A 17,018-nucleotide genomic window follows, 5' to 3' on the forward strand; every position below is an offset into this window, starting at 1 on the left:
TCCACTCCTGTGTTTGCTAGGCCCCGGCATCGTCTCACAAGAGACAGCTATATTTGGGTCCTTTCAGCAAAATCTTGCTAGTGTATGCAATGGTGTCAAAGCCTAGATTCTTAAACATACTTGGTTAGCCATCTATCAGTGAGCTACATCTCTAGTCTGGACATTCTCTGGAAAATGGGAGTTAAGGGATGTACTTGTTGAATGACAGGGCAGAAGAGGAAATGTTAAAAGGTTAAAGGAGAGTAGGAAGGAATCAGAGTAGCAGGTGACCCAGTGGTGTGAGCTTTCAAAGTAGCTTATGCCTTTGAAAGATATTAAATCATTTGAAAATGTTTTTGGGGATCAAGGACAACATTACCCACCAACTTTCTTGTCCCTTAAATATGTATGAATTGAAGTAAAATGCCTTCTTGTGAGAAGACTTCAGTAGAGGGAGGTCCTCCAGGGGCAGTCAAAATTCCACTGTTAGAACAGGTCGAGAATTTATCTGGTCATGTTTCTCAACCTGTGGCCCTAGAGTATTTGTTTAGAAACAGTTCTTTGATGTTACAACTGGGAATGGGGTGTTTGTGCTGCTGGCATATAGTGACAGTGACCCGGGCTGCTGCTCCAGGCCTCGGTCAGCCACCTCACTCACAACACTGAATTATTACAAACAGGGATGAAATAGTTCCCAGGTGAACTGAAGTTTCCAGCCAAAAGGTACACTGTGTAAAAGTTAGACAAGGCTGACTCACTGCTTATAGTGCATTCTGTGTTTAATCTAATATCCCTGTGAATATCACCAGCCCAAAGGCTAATAATGTTATCAATCTGATGTTATTATATCATGTGAGGTCTATAACAGATTCCCTTGCTTGGCTGCAACCTGCCTACCTTATTGTTCCACTAATGTATGTTTTTTCTCCTTGTTTTTGTTTGCTTTTTTTTAGTTTGTTTTGATTGGAGTTTTTCTTTAAAAAAAAAATCTGGAGGCATTGTCTCACTGTGTGGTGTGGCCTGGAACTTGCCAACGCAGACTAGGTTGGGCTGGAACTTACAGAGTTCCACCTGCCTCTTTCTCATGAGGGCTAGGGTTAAAGGTGTGTGCCATAGCCCCAAATAATATCAATATATTTTTTAAATGCCTTGCTTTATGACTTTCTTTGTTTTGTTACTATAAAAACTTCTTAAAAATATTAACATGTTGGACACATGGTCTATGGGGTATTAAGAATCTGTTGTAACATAGTCACTCAAAACTGCCCCAGAGTAAGCTATCTCTTGTTCCCTTTGACATGAGAGCTGAAGTTTGCATGAATACATATAATAGATGGAAAATTATAGATAAAAGACTTAGGGCTGCCATCACAGACTCAGAGTTGAGGGTTTTAGTGCCCTTTCTTGCATTCCCTTCAATTATTGGTAATAATTGGGCTCTGCTACGTTCACTCAGACATCAAGTCCTGTTTCCTGTCTTTTTGTTGTCATTGTTGCTGCACAGTGTCTGAGTCACAGAAAAGAACCATAATCATCTTAGAGCTACTTTCAACCACTTTGTAGTCTGTTGACAATGGGTATGCTCTGATAATTAACCACATGAGATTTGGGATGCAGTGTCCTAGGTAGTAATTCTAGTTAATCTTTAGTTAGCTACAGATTATCTTCAGTTATGTAGAGAAGAAATCTTTCATTTAACTTAAAATGCATTGGGAGATCAAAGAATGTCCTAGTAACTGAGAGAAGACAAAATGAACATTATTTTTTGCTTGCATTGTTGTGCTGCATTTTGAAGACAGCTTGAGACTAGTTTTGTTTAATTGACAGAAATAGGAAGAGGCATAAGAATTTATGTCTAGTGTTTTTGACATAATTTTATGTTATGGTTGAAATTTAGGATGAGACTGTAGCTCAGCGCTAAGGGGACTTCTTTACCTCCTGGGAGGCCTTTGGGTTGACTTACAAAACACAGCAACCAACATAAAATTGACGTCGCATATCCAATGTATAGATTGGAGCCTAGTTTTGTAAAAATCTGAGCTAAGAGCAGATGCTATATTTTCAAAGGTGTTTTCAAACAATCCAAACAGGCAAGAATATATGACAGCACCTCAAGCTGCCCCAAAGCTGCAGGCATTGACTATTTGGTTCTTTAGAGGATGAATTGCCTGGAGCAGCCTTGTCGCTGGTCTGTCTCTCAGGACACTTCTTGGTCCCCTGATTCTTTTCAACACTGTTGAGAGAATTCAGATGATGTACACAACTAAGCGTATGGAAGCCTTTAATAAAGAAGAAGGTACCACACTCTCACCACTCTCAGAAGGCCAGAGAGACCATTGCGCCAATCTGCATCTTAAATAGTAGTCATATTGTTTTCTTCTTCTTTCCCTCAGGTTCTTGCTTTCTTTTAAAGATAGGGTCTTACTTAGACCAGGCTGGCCTTGAACTTGCTTTGAACCAAGGACAGCCCTGATTATCTGATTCTTCTTTGGTCCCTTCAATTCTGGGATTATAGGCATGTTGCACCCTGCCTCATTTTCTATGTGCTATTTCTAAAGCCCCTAAAATAGGCAGGTTTTCCCAAGGGATGGTTTCATGCCCAGGTGATTGATAAGTCAATTTGAATTGATAGTTAAGGAGAGGACAGTACCAGAAATCCCCGGGATAGAAAGAAAGTGATCTTAAAAGGTCTAGATAGTTATCAGCTAGTGATAAACAGTACAGAATATTATGTCTAAACCCAAGCCAGAGATATTAGTAAGGCCTCATCCATTTGGCCAGCAATCAGAATCCTGCATTTTTATGTTTTTGGTCTTCTAAGCTGGCAATTGGGAGAGAAAAGTCCATCCATGGTGAGCTCTAAGTTCTCTACTATCTAACTAGCTACTCTAATGGGATTGGCATTTCATTTCTGCAATTCAAGTCTGGCTGCTGAAGTTGAGAGACAAAGTGTTGAGGCAACAGAAGTGACTGAATTTAAAAAAGCAGGTTCTGAAAGGGGAAAGGGGTCTTCTCTGAGCCAAAATTTTTGAGAGAGAAGGAATGTCCAGGAGCTGGTGTGGTTGGAGGTCTTTCTCAGTTGGCCCCCGTGTGCCTTTGTCAAACATTACAAAGGACCTCCACCTCTACTCAGCTCCCATTTTGCAGATTTCTTCGGATGTATTAATTTTCCAATCAATGAATGTGCTCTGTGCTAGTCAGTGACATAATATATGCTATTTAACCATAGAAGTTTAGAAAGGAATGAGCACTTCAGTGGTGCTATAGGTTCTAAAGCAAGACCATTTAGCAGTTAATGTCTTTAGTATTAAGGGCAAGCCTCTCTTTCAAATTTAGAATACCAAGCAATAGAGAGGTTATGTCATAAAAATTATAGTAGGGTGTAAGGGCAAAAGAATGTGTGTGTGTGTGTGTGTGTGTGTGTGTGTGTGTGTGCACGCACACAGTTCTTTTCTATATTCTGGCTAGAATATGAATAAATATACCTTATTCAATAGCATGGTAATATTCTATACATTCTCCAAATATTTATCTTTCCCTCTCTACAAATTATCACATTTTCAAAGTGTGTGCTCTAAGGAAATGTATCATGTAAGTGAACAATTAGATATTAAAAATAATATATAACCTTTTAAGTTAAATCGCTATGCAAAAGAGTTCATAGAGGGATCTACAATGATTTGGAAGGGGCTCATAGGGGTTCTTTGGGATGCTTCGTTTTGCTTTAAAGTTGAAAGATGAACTCATAAGAGGGAGAAATCATAGGAATCACGAATAGAGGAGAGTTGTGATGTGGAAGGACTTTAGTTTGTGGATGTAGAAAAAAATATTATACCGATTTCTGAATTCCTGAATGTTGGAATACTAGTAGTTTGTGGGACCCTAAAACTGGATCCCATAATTTTACTTTATTTCCCAGAATTGTAGAACTTATATCGAGACCATGTACCCATTAGGCATCTAATGAAACTGTTAACTTTTGTCTAAGATTAGAAATGAGAGATAGCCAGGTGGTGGTGGCAGCGGCGCACGATTTTAATCCCAGTACTTGGGAGGCAGAGCCAGGCAGATTTCTGAGTTCGAGGCCAGCCTGGTCTACAAAGTAAGTTTCAGGACAGCCAGGGCTATACAGAGAAACCCTGTCTCGGAAAACAAAACAACCAAAAAACCAAAAAACAAATAAACAAAAAACCAAACCAACCAGCCAAACAAACAAAAAGAAATGAAAGATAAAGTTTCAAGATAGATTCTCAATCCATGGGAGAAAGAAGTTTTAGTTAAGTTGTAAAAGATGTGAGGGGGAGGCATGAACAAATAAAGAGAGGGTATTCACATCTTTTATGAGTCCTGTTAGAAGTTTTCCAGGAGTTGGCTGTTAACTCTTTCCTATCCCTTTATAATATTTTTAGTCATTGCCATGGCAGTTGTCAGCTGTCATGGCATTAGAGAGTGTGACATTTAGCACACAGATGGGAGTATGAAAAGTTTGAGTTGGTCTGACCCTTAGGCTGTGATCTTCAGCCCAACCAGTTTCACATCCAGCTAAAGAGGAACTTCTGGTCGACCTGTAGCCTGTCCTCAATAATATATAAGATTAGTGTAGGATTGAAATTCAACCTGCTCACCAGAAAAGTACTCTAGGTAGACACTAAAAAATAGATTAGAGACTGGATCCTTGACTTTTATATCTGTCTATATTTAGAGTTAAACAGTGACCAAGTGGAGTAGGGGTACCCAAGGGGCCCATCACTCTGTTCTTCCAAGACGATTCTAAGGCATGAAGGTTGAAACATGCCAGGTGGTGGTGGCGCATGCCTTTAATCCCAGCACTTGGGAGGCAGAGGAAGGCGGATTTCTGAGTTCGAGGCCAGCCTGGTCTACTTAGTGAGTTCCAGGATAGCCAGGGCTATACAGAGAAACCCTGTCTCGGACCCCCCCCCAAAAAAAAAGAAGGTTGAAACATGCACCAGCAAGACCAAGTCTTCTAGGGTCTGTCTCCCATCAACTGCCAACAACTTTTAGGTTCTGGTGGGGGATGGGCTGCCCTTCCTTTTCAGTACAGCAATCCTTTACGTAATGCCTAGAAGACACCGATTTACTCTAGTTCTCCAGATACCCGGTTCTCACATCCCTCCTGCCCCTCTTTTTTTGGTGTTCTCCAAGACTTGCAAGAAGGAGTTATAATATAGATGCCCAGTTTATTTCCGAGCAGCCTACAGACATTTATTCTCTATAAATTCTCTTGTCATTTGTGTGTCTTGATGTCTGTGGAACCTCCGTCTCTGCTGTATCCTTCCTTAATGATTCATCTCTGGAGAGTAAACAAAATATTTAAATTAAATGTTCAATGTAAAGCTGTTTCTTGTGTTAAAAATTATTTGGACTTTTACTTTATTATTTTATGTATATGGGTATTTTGCCTGTATGTATGTTTGTCACATGTATGTGGTGCCTGCAGAGGCTGGAAGAGGATCCGCTATAACTAGAGCCATAGATGAATGTGGGCCACCATGTAGATTTTATAGAACCAGGTCCTCTGTAAAAGGAGCAAGTTCTCTTAACGACTGAGCCATCTCTCCAGGCCCCACACATAGCTGTTTCTATGGAGCAACTGAAAACATTTAGATCGTTTTCTTCTTCAGGATGACTTTTCTCTCCTGGCCAGCTTTCTTGCATGTTTTATGGCCTAATACCTTTGTCTGTGCCTCACACTCTTCCTTTCCCCACTGCTGAGTCTGAGAAAGTGAATGTCAGTCAGTCTCTGACATTTCTAGGCCCAAAATGGTGGTGGCAGTTTGAGTTACTGCTTCCTCAAAGAATACTCTGAAGGCAGGGGGAAACAAAAACATAAACAAAAAACCAAAAAACAAGCAAAAAGAGAAATGCTTAATTAAATCCCAAAGGGGTGGAGGTTCTTTTCAGATGGAGAATGTACAGTCAGCAATAGCGACCATTCTTTTTTGAGGCAGGCTGTGTTTGGGAGCGTGGAAGGGCATACCCTCCTGCCTTTTCCTATGTGGTGCCTGGCTTCACCCTGCAGTTTGGTTCATTGGGCTCCTTTCTGCACACAAGTAGCCCTGGAGACCGTTGCTCACTGGTGCTGTTTACTATCCTCTCGGGAGAGTGCTGAGCCAGGTGATCTGCCAACGCCCCCCTCTAATGACTGTGTTTCACATGCAGGGAGAACACTGCTGGAGAAGCTGTTTAGCCAGCAGGAGAACGGGCCTCCAGAGGAAGCAGAAAAATTTTGCTCCCGGATCATCGCCATGGGTCTTCTACTTCCTTTCAGTGACTGCTTCAGGGAACCGTGTAATCAGAACTCTGGGTCCAGTTCAGCTCCATTTGATGTAAGTAGGAGAATTCACTTCTGTCTGGAGGGTGGACTGCAGTCAGAGTAGCAGCTGGGAGGTGTGTCTGCCCAATCACCCTATAATTTCAAAAACAACACGTGATGCAAGCTTCCTCCCCTGGGCCACTGGAAGGAACAGATTGTCTTTTCTATATTTTTCTTTGGACTAGGGCATTCAATGTAGTTGGCAAACCTCCTTTTTAAAAACAAAACAAAACAAAACAAATAAACAAAAGAAACCCAGTCTCTTAGTTTTCTAGCCTGCTTTAATCAGTCTAATTAAGATCATTCAGAATTTTTCTTTCTGATAGAAACTGAAAATACATAGACAAATGGTTCTCCCTGATCCATATCTCACACATCAATATTTCTATGCTGGTCACAGAGACATTCCATCAGAAGCAGTACCAAAGGGCAAATATACTAGTCCCAGTGGGTTACAGGTTTCCATGGGCACTAGAATGCTATGTGAGTGTTTGCCCAGCTCATTTGTGCACTAAACATTGGCAAGAAGAAGCCACAGCATCTGCCCTTACCGGAGGCCCCCACTCAGCAAGGGTTAATCTTGAGGAATTCAAACGGCATGATTGTAAGGAAGGCATCATGAACAACAGCACTCCCGGACTAGCATCTTCCAACCAGAGTAGTGTTAACTTCCTCAGGTATGTGGTGCACGGCTCTGAGGATCCACCTCAAACTGAGAATTCTCATATGTGCATCTTTCATGAGAAGCTGGGAGGTCTGGGTGGATCTCGAGTGCAGAGCCCAGGAACTGAGTGATTGGGGACATTGAATTCTGTTCACATGGGTAATTACATTTTTTTTTTCAGTTTTGCCAAACATACCTCTAAAGACAGTGAATGTGAACAGAGGCTGAGGCCAAAAGCTAGTTATAGAGCCAGGAATGGTGGCTCATAGCTACATTCCCAGCTCCTGGGAGGGTGATGCAGGAAGATCAAGAGTTTCAGGTTAGCCTGAGCTACACAGTGAGGCTATCTGTGTCTCCAGAACCATGGAGACACTTACTTCTTCCTCCTGTTTACCATTCCTAATTGGTGATCTTTCCCCCCCCCCCCCCACTTAGTATGTACAGAAGAAATCTCATAAGTTATTCTGAGACTTCAGTTCTGACCTTCGTGAAAAATTTCTAGATAACTCTGACTTGTGAACCTCCTTTTTAAAAATAATTTTTATCTTTTATTTATTTATTTATTTATTTACACTCTAGATTTTATTCCCTTCCTGGTCCACCCTCTGACTGTTCCACATCACATTCCTCTTCCCCACACCCCTGTCTCTACGAGGATGTCCCCACCTCCCACCCCAGCAGACCTCTAAACTCCCTGGGGCTTCCAGTCTCTTGTGGGTTAGATGCATCTTCTCTGACTACACCCAGACCCAGCAGTCCTCTGCTGTATATGTGTTGGGAGCCTCATATCAGCTGGTGTATGCTGCCTGCTTGGTGTTCCAGTCTTTGAGAGATCTTGGGGGTCCAGGTTAATTGAGACTGCTGGTCCTCCTACAGGGTCACCCTCCTCCTCAGCTTCTTCCAGCTTTTCCCTAATTCAACTGTAGGGATCTCATCTTCTGTCCATTGATTAGGTATAAATATCTGTATCTGAGTCTTTCAGCTGCTTGTTGGGTCTTGCAGAGGACAGTCTTTATAGGTCTCTTTTTGTGAGCACTCTGTAGCCTCAGTAATAGTGTCAGGCCTTGGGGCCTCCCCTTGAGCTGGAGCCCACTTTGGGCCTGTTGCTGGAGCTTCTTTTCCTTAGGCTCCTCTCCATTTCCATCCCTGCAGTTCTTTCAGACAGGAACAATTATGGGTCAGAGTTTTGACTGTGGGATAGCAACCCCACCTCTCACTTGATGCCCTGACTTTCTGCTTGAGGTGGGCTCTACAGGTTCCCTGTCTCTACTGTAGAGCATTTTGTTCCTTTGAGTCCTGACAGTTTCTCACCTCCCAAGTCTCTGGTACATTCTGGAGGGTTTCCCCAACCTCCTACCTCCTGAGGTTGCCTGTTTCCATTCTTTCTCCTGGCCCTCGGGGCTTCAGTCATTTCCCCCACCCAATTCCATATCATGTTCCCCTCACCACTCCTCATCCCCCACTCTCATCCCATCCACTTTCCTTCCCAAGTCCCTCCCTCCCTGCTTGTGATTGCTTTCTTCTCCCATCCAAGTGGGACTGAGGCATCCTCACTTGGGCCCTTCATCTTGTTGAGCTTTTTGAGTTCTTGGGTATTCCTGGTTTTTTCTTTTTCTTTTTCTTTTTCTTTTTCTTTTTCTTTTTCTTTTTCTTTTTCTTTTTCTTTTTCGTTTTCTCTTTTTCTTTCTCTTTCTCTTTTCCATTTTCTTTTTCTTTTTCTCTTTCTCTTTTCCTTTTTCTTTTTCTCTTTCTTTTTTTCTTTTTTCTTTTTTGATTAATTCCACTTATTAGTGAGTATATACCATGCATGTCCTTTTGGGTCTGAGTTACCTCACTCAGGATGATATTTTCTAGTTCCATCCATTTGCCTGCAAAACTCAGAATGTCCTTATTCCTAATTGCTGAGTAGTACTCCACTGTGTAGATGAACCACATTTTTGTAACCATTCTACTGTCATGGAACAGCTGGGTTGTTTCTAGCTTCTGGCTATCAAAAATAAGGCCACTATGAACATAGTGGAACACATGCCCCTGTGGCATGGTGGGGCATCTTTTGTGTATATTCCCAAGAGTGGTATTGCTGGGTCTTCAGGTAGATTTATTTCCAATTTCCTGAGGAACCTCCAGATTGATTTCCAGAGTGGTTGTACCAGTTTGCAATTTCACCAGCAATGTAGGAATATTCCTCCTTCTCCACATCCTCGACAACATGTGATGTCACCTGAGGTTTTGATCTTAGCCATTCTGATTAGTGTACTGTGGAATCACAGGCTCATTTTGATTTGCATTTCTCTGATCACTAAGGACTTTGAACATTTCTTTATTTGTTTCTCAGCCATGCAAGATTCCTCTGTTGTGAATTCTTGATTTCATTCTATATCTCATCTTTTGATTGAGTTGTTTGGGTTTTTTTTTTTTTTTTTTTTAGCTTCTTGAGTTCTTTATATATTTTGGATATTAGCCCTCTTTTGGATGTGGGGTTAGTAAAGATTTTTTCCCTATCTGTAGGTTGCCAATTTGTCTTATTGGCTATTTCCTTTGCCTTACAGAAGCTTTCCAGTTTCATGAGGACCCATTTATCAATTCTTTCGTAGAGTTTGAGCCATTGGAGCTCTGTTTAGGAAATTTTCCCTGTGAAACTTCTTTAAGATCTCTCTCTCTCTCTCTCTCTCTCTCTCTCTCTCTCTCTCTCTCTCTCCCTTCCTCCCTTCCTCCCTCTCCCTCTCCCTCTTCTCCTTCCTTCCTTCCTTCCTCTCTCTCTCTCTCCCTCTCTCTCTTTCTTTTTTTCTTTCTTTCAAATGTTATTGAATGACATAGCAGCTAGTCACTGCTAAATAGATCTTTTTCTCCTGTAGAAAGAATGAGACAATTATAAAAGTTTCCACTCTTCTCTGTGGGAGCCGATTCTGGAGACAGACCTGGGGTCCTATAGTGTGTCCTATTGTAGAGCTACATTCTGGTAGCTATCAATACAGAATTTGGAGATATGGCAAACACAATACAGGTAGAGGGAAACACTAGCTGTGTCTATATTGCATGCTATTATCTAATTATAACAGCCTTTGCCATCTTCACCAAAGCAGCTGTGATTATTTACAAGGTAATCTCGAAATCTAGCCTGTTGATGCTAACTCACAGAAGAAGGAAGTCATGGTGGGGTCATTCAGATTCCAACTACTCTTCTAGCTGTATGTAACTCTGTCCAAGCTTCAGGTGGACCTGTGGTCTTGGAAGGTGATAGAATGTATGATGTGTGTGCAATATTAACTAAAGGGGCAGGGAACTTTGTCTCTGCGGTTATAGGGATGTTGTCATCCAGGCTGTAGTGAGCCTTTCCATTGATGTAGCTGTCCAGGGAGTTCACCCCACTGTATCATTCCTCCTCCTTGCCATATAAACAAGCATGATAAGCCCATTGGATTGACATGCTGGACTCCCATGGAATTGTTTTTGAATGTCATTGTTGTCCTAGCTGGGATGAGTAGACGTGTAAGTGAGTTACTTTGTATTGTCCCAGGAGAAGTTCACATGATTGTCTAGCACTTGCTTTTTTATGAAAACTATTATCAAATTAACTTAATTTTTCTCAATAAAGCTCAGAACTAAAAAGTCTTTTCACTTAGTAAATATGAAACTAGAATAAACCAAAAAGAACAGGATAATTTTATTCCTCTACTTATGTTTTTTAATTATTAATTTATTATTGTGATGCTCGAGGATGAACTCAGGTCCCCAAACATGCTAGGAAAGGGTTCTACCCACGCGCCTTTCTCTTTCTCTTTTTAAGTTAACCTGGTTATTTCTCATGTGTCTTCTCATGTGTCGTCTTACTCCACCCTTGTGATAAAGAGTCTAGAAACACTTCTTTAGCCATGCTATCTTGGAAGATGGTTAAGTGTCATGTAGAATTGAAAACACACACACACACACAAAATAGGGATTTCATTCCCCAGCTAGAAGTGATTGTTTCCTCCTTGCCGTATTCCTTGGCTATGTACTACCTCTCTAGTGCCTCTACCAACTGAACATAAAACAGAGGCAATTAAAGGTACTCTCCTGGGAAGTGTTGTTCCATACTCTAAAATACCAGATCATAAACAGTACCAGGGCTTACTGAATACAGAGATAAGGGTTTCTTTTCCCTCAAACTACAAAGAACAAAAACATACTGGAGATGTGAAAGACTGGGGGATGGGAATGAATGTGTTCATCTCCAGGGAGAGACTTTTCTCATCATTATTCTCTCTGCTGACTTCCAGAAAAGAGTTGCTGTGTGCATTTCCAACCATCAATTCCCCCAGGGATAATTCTTTACATGATGGAGCCCAGGAGGATTCAGTTTGTGGCCAGCACTCTTTCTGTCCCCTGATTTTGTGACAGCATCTTGCTTGTCTCTATGTATATATGTCAATAAAAATATCTACAGTTTTGATATGAGGAATCTTACTGATATATAAATTTCCCTACTTCAGCTGAAGTTTTCAGATGTATCTTGTATCTTCTTAGGGCTTACCATTTTGATTCCTCCTGCTTTAAAAAATATGAAAGAACATTATATTTCTCCTCACATTACTTGCTAAAGAGTTTATGAAATTTAAAGAACACATGTACTTTTGAGTGTTCATATTAACTCTTCCACAAATGCTAAGGAAACCTATCCTGTATACCAGGTGTCAATAAAGCTCACTATAAAATAATTCAAATAGAAAGGAATGCTTTATTAAAATAACAATCAAAAAGGAGGGGGTATCTATCAGTATAGGTCAATGGTCTGGGTGGTGTTTTAGTGAGTATGCTCCCTTTAGTTTCATATATTGAATGCTTGATCCCCAGAGAGGGAGGCTGTTTGAGAATGATAAGAAGGTATGGAACACTTGGGGGTGTGCTTTCAGGTTTTAAAAACCCAGGCCGTTCCCAATAAGTTCTCTCTCTGTCTCTGTCTCTGTCTCTGTGTTTGTGTGCATGCCTCTTTGCTCTCTCTCCCTCTCTCTCTCCCTCTCTCTATTTCTCTCTGACTCATAGTTGCTTTCTCAACATGCAAGCCCTCCACTACTGCTCCAGCACCATATTTTCTTGGCCTGCTACCCCATTCCCTTCTGATCTGATCATGGACTTACTCTCTGAAACTATAAACAAACCCTCAATTAAATGCTTTCTCTTATAAGTTGCCTTGCTCATAGTGTCTTTATGGCCACAGAAAGTAACTAAGGCATTCTGTAATTCTGGCACTTTAGAGACTGACATAGGGGATGCATGAGTTTAAGGCCAGTGTGGGCTATAGTAAGACCATGTCTTAAGATTAAATACATAGAGGTTAGAGAGATGACTTGGTGGTTAAGAACACTGACTGCTATTCTAGAATTCTTAAGTTCAATTCCCAGCAACCACATGGTGGCTCACAACCATCTGTAATGCGATGTGATGCCTTCTTCTGGTGTGTCTAAAGACAACAACTGTGAGCTTACATATTAAACAAACAAACAAACAAATAAAATTATGAAGGAAAGAAAGCAAAGTGTACAAGTTAGGAAGAGCTGGCCTTTAGTACAAAATGATTGTGCACTCAAAAAGAACAAAAACAAGGGTGTAATAGACAAAGAGACCACCTAGTTTCCCGCTCGTGTCTACTTATGTGAGTGATATGTATCAGTGTGCTTGGACATGAGTACAGTTTGACCAGTTTTTGTACATGAAGGAATTTAGCCATGCTCATTCCTGTTTGGTTGATATTTACAAATAACAAAAGGTCATGCATGGTTCATTGATAAGGTCCTAGAGACAAAGTGAGACTTTCCAGAGATTGGAGGTTATTTATCAGACCATAATTGTGATTGGGAAGTTTTATATCATTTCATTGAAAGGATTTTCTCTGTTTATTTTTATTTTTTCTACTGAGGATAGAACTTAGGGCCATATAATGGCCTGAGCTATATCTTCAACTCTTTTTTTCTTGTGTTTCTGAGGGGTGATTTGTGTATTAGTTGACTTGGCTCTCAATTCCACTTTATATGAGAATCTTCTTTGTGAACAGCCTACTGTTGAGAACTGAGTCCCTAGCACCATTAGGAGGGAAAACCACCAAAATGAGGACAGCACAAGACTAAACAAGATGGAGAAGTGCATTTACGTTGATAGCCAACCAATACACACTATCATTGATCATGAGATAGAAAACAGGAAACGTGTAAGAGAAGCCTCTGCTGGCCACACTTAGCTTGCAGCCTGTGGGTGAGGCAAACTCCACCACTCTTCCATCTCCAGAGATTACCAGCCCAGCACTGAAATCTGTATAGGAGGACCATTCTCCATGATTTCAAACCCCACTTGACATTAAAGTCCTTGGTGTGGAGATGAGGATGCTGCAGTCAGAGACTCTGCTTGAACTTCAGAGTTCAGCCCACTAACCCCAAAGGTTATGGAAGACAGTTGGCTTGGATTGATACAACACTGACCTCATTCTGAGTTCAAAGGGGGCTCCACAGTGATGCATTGAGCTCCTATTTAACAACAATGGGACTAATGAGCCCCTACATTTAACTCCTGGCATGCTCTCCTCCTATCACTTCTGAGCATCCTTCTCTTAGAGACTTCTCTCTGCAGCTGTCCCTCACTCTGGAGTTGTGGCACATTGACTTCTCTGACTTCTGATCTCTTCTTGTTAGGATGGATGTCCCTAAGGTAGACCAGACTTGAATAGCAGGATCTACCTCAAAGTGTTGCGTTGCCTTAGCCCGTGCATCATGGAAATGACAGCATGGATCTTCCCTTAAACTCTGACATTTGTGTGATAACACAAGAGGGGCCACTGATTCACTGAATACTCAAACTGGACTTATGGCTGTCAAAAATTCTGGTCTTATCCTTGGCTAGATCTGCCACGCTTTTAAGTGGGCTGCCTAGATTTTCTTTTGCTAATGCTTCTGTGACTTCTCCCCTGACAAGGATGCCCAGGCTGTAGCTACTTGCTTCATGTGCTGCCCACTCTGTTGTTCCTGCATTTGTCTTCTATTTATCTGCATGTTTTAGTTATCTCACCAGCTTCTGTGTGGTTTCTGACACCCATCTAGTCTTCTTGTCTTTGAATTGGTGTGAAATATTTGTTATGACTCTGCTTATTCACTGTATCACTTAGTGACAGGTTCTTATTTTTAATCTGGCCTTGTAAGTGAAATTTTACTTTAAAAAAAAGATTTTATTTTATTTTTAACCCCACCCTCTGTGTGTGTGTGTGTGTGTGTGTGTGTGTCTTTGTTTGGGTATGTGCACTTGAGTGCAAGTGCTCTTGACATCCAGAGGAGGATGTCAAATCTCCTGGAGCTGGAGTTATAGGTGGTCGTGAGCTGCCCAGGGTGGATTCTGGGAAGTGAACTTTGGTCTTCTGCAAGAGCAGTAACCTCTTAACTCCGGTGCTATTTCTCCAGTTCCAGTTCTAGTCTTCCTTTTGGGGCACTGTTCAGAATTGCATGCCACTCCTGTAGTCACCATGTTTGAATACCCACTTTACTGCTGTAATCACAGCATTCTTGCTATAATTCTCACTCCTCTATGTCTTTCTTTTTTTGTTTTGTTTTGGTTTTTTTATTTTTTTATTAGGTATTTTCCTCATTTACATTTCCAATGCTATCCTAAAAGTCCCCCATACCCACCCCCCACTCCCCTACCCCCCACTCCCCCTTTTTGGCCCTGGCGTTCCCTTGTACTGGGGCATATAAAGTTTGCAAGTCCAATTGGCCTCTCTTTGCAGTGATGGCCGACTAGGCCATCTTTTGATACATATGCAGCTAGAGAAAAGAACTCCGGGGTACTGGTTAGTTCATATTGTTGTTCCACCTATAGGGTTGCAGTTCCCTTTAGTTCCTTGGGTGCTTTCTCTAGCTCCTCCATTGGGGGTCCTGTGATCCATTCAATAGCTGACTGTGAGCATCCACTTTTGTGTTTGCTAGGCCCCAGCATAGTCTCACAAGAGACAGCTATATCTGGGTCCTTTCAGCAAAATCTTGCTAGTGTATGCAATGGTGTCAGCGTTTGAAAACTGATTATGGGATGGATCCCTGGATACGGCAATAACTAGATGGTCCATCCTTTCGTCACAGCTCCAAATTTTGTCTCTGTAACTCCTTCCATGGGTGTTTTGTTCCCAATTCTAAGACCTCTATGTCTTTCTAGATGGAGCAGAATAGAAGTTCAAAGGTAGGGAAAGCTACAGGGAGGGAAGTAACTACAAGTTGTAACTGTAAACACATCATCCCTATTGGCTGTTGTGTTCATGACCATTCCATAGTCACTCCATTTCGCTGTTCATTTTTCTACAGAAATATTATGCTCAAATATGACTGGCTTATTTAGCTCTGTATATATGTGTGGATGTTGGAGATGCTTCATAGAGGATGTAGCATGGAGGAATGAAAGGCTCATTTTCTTTTTAAGTAATGGTTCAGCACAGAATAAAGATAGCTATTTTATCTGATATTGCTATTACCAAGAAAGCAATCTCACATGTTTGAAGATCAGTTTGCTATACAGCCTTCTTCCATAGATTTGGAAATTCTTAGATGAGTAAATCTAATGAGAGAGATGGGAAGGATTTCTAGTGGGAAGGAGCAGTCTGAAAAACACACAAGATGAAAGTTCCTTATTGTTTTCCTCAAGAACTACTTTTCCATCTGAATTCATATTTCATTTAAGAAATATGTTTATTTCTTTAAGGAATAATATGTAGTTATGTACTAAGATGCTTCAGCTTAGCTTCCTTCTTTGAAGTACACATACTTTGGCTTTAGAAAAAAACTTCCCTGTTTTAGCAACTTTTAATGATCACAAGATATATTATGAGATATCAAATTATATCTCTCATGCCTGTATCAGTGATCGAGTCACAGTAAAGCAGAAGACCTTTATCATATGTTTTACTACACAAATGCACATACACACACACACACACAGAGAGAGAGAGAGAGAGAGAGTTTTAGCTTAGACTATTCACTGTATTGCAGGTTGTCCTTGAACTTGTGACAATCCTCCTGCTTCAGCCCCTGCTGAGTATGGTGATTATAGGTTTGAGCTGCTGCACCTACTTTTTAATTATATATTGTCACTTTCCTGATTCATTTGACATTGGGAAATAGTGGTGTTTCTTTTTCTTCCTATAATTCATTCTACTACTACTCCGTGATGGTTACATGACGGCACCCTGTAGTCATGAGTGTGTATATTGTCAGGGATGTGTTAGACCATATGCATCGTTAAGCATACTTCTGAGATTATTGCATACAAGAACCTTTTAAGCTAGATGTGGTGGTTCATGACTGACATCTCAGGAATCTGACATAGCAGGATTGCTGTGTAATTGGGGCCAGTCTGAGCTCTAGTGTGAGTTCAGTCCAGCTTGGGTTACATTGTGAGACCCTGTCTTTAAAGAATGAAAGAAAAAACATGCTTTGATCTGGTACATGATTTAATAAAATTTTAATATGCTGCTTTACTAATCTTATGTAAGAAGGAAAAACAGATAATCTTTATTCACTTCCATTATTAGCAGTCCAGGAGTATCATTGCGGAGTAGGGATAGTAGCTCAGTAGCTCAGTAGCGGAGCACATGGCTGAGACGTATGAAGTCTCACGCATCTTAAGAACACATGGCCTGATTACATAGGTGATACTAGGAAGCAGCATGTGATGATATGAAGCAGCATGATTTCATACACACTCACCCTATGTGTCTTAAGATGCTAGTATTCAATCAGAAGGGGCAGATGCATCCCAGCAACGCATGCCAACATCCTCTTTCAGACTCAGCTTCCTGTTTCTTGTGGTTTGAAAGTAAAATGTTCCTTATAGGCTCATGTACACAAACACTTAGTAGGTTCAATGCCACAAGAGCAACAAGGAAAAGTATTGTTTATACAGTAAAGGTAATTGTTGCTATACCTCTTAATGGCCGTGTCCTGTGTTCAGTGGCCATGTCCTATTTCAGCATTGGTGTGGATAGAGAAATGCCCCCAACTATGTGCGTTTAAAACTGAAATGCATAAATTTCCTATA

General features: G+C 41.1%; 1 protein-coding gene across 1 annotated transcript in view; it reads left to right on the forward strand.

Annotated features, from left to right (window-relative positions):
• Fmn2 (formin 2) overlaps positions 1-17,018 on the forward strand; it is a 310,737-nt gene that overhangs the window by 29,791 nt on the left and 263,928 nt on the right. The window contains 1 exon segment of the mRNA XM_021173977.2: positions 6,160-6,326. Coding sequence (XP_021029636.1) covers positions 6,160-6,326 — 167 coding nt within the window.

The sequence above is a fragment of the Mus caroli genome, chromosome 1 (genome assembly GCF_900094665.2).
Source record: "Mus caroli chromosome 1, CAROLI_EIJ_v1.1, whole genome shotgun sequence".
Lineage (NCBI taxonomy): Eukaryota > Metazoa > Chordata > Mammalia > Rodentia > Muridae > Mus > Mus caroli.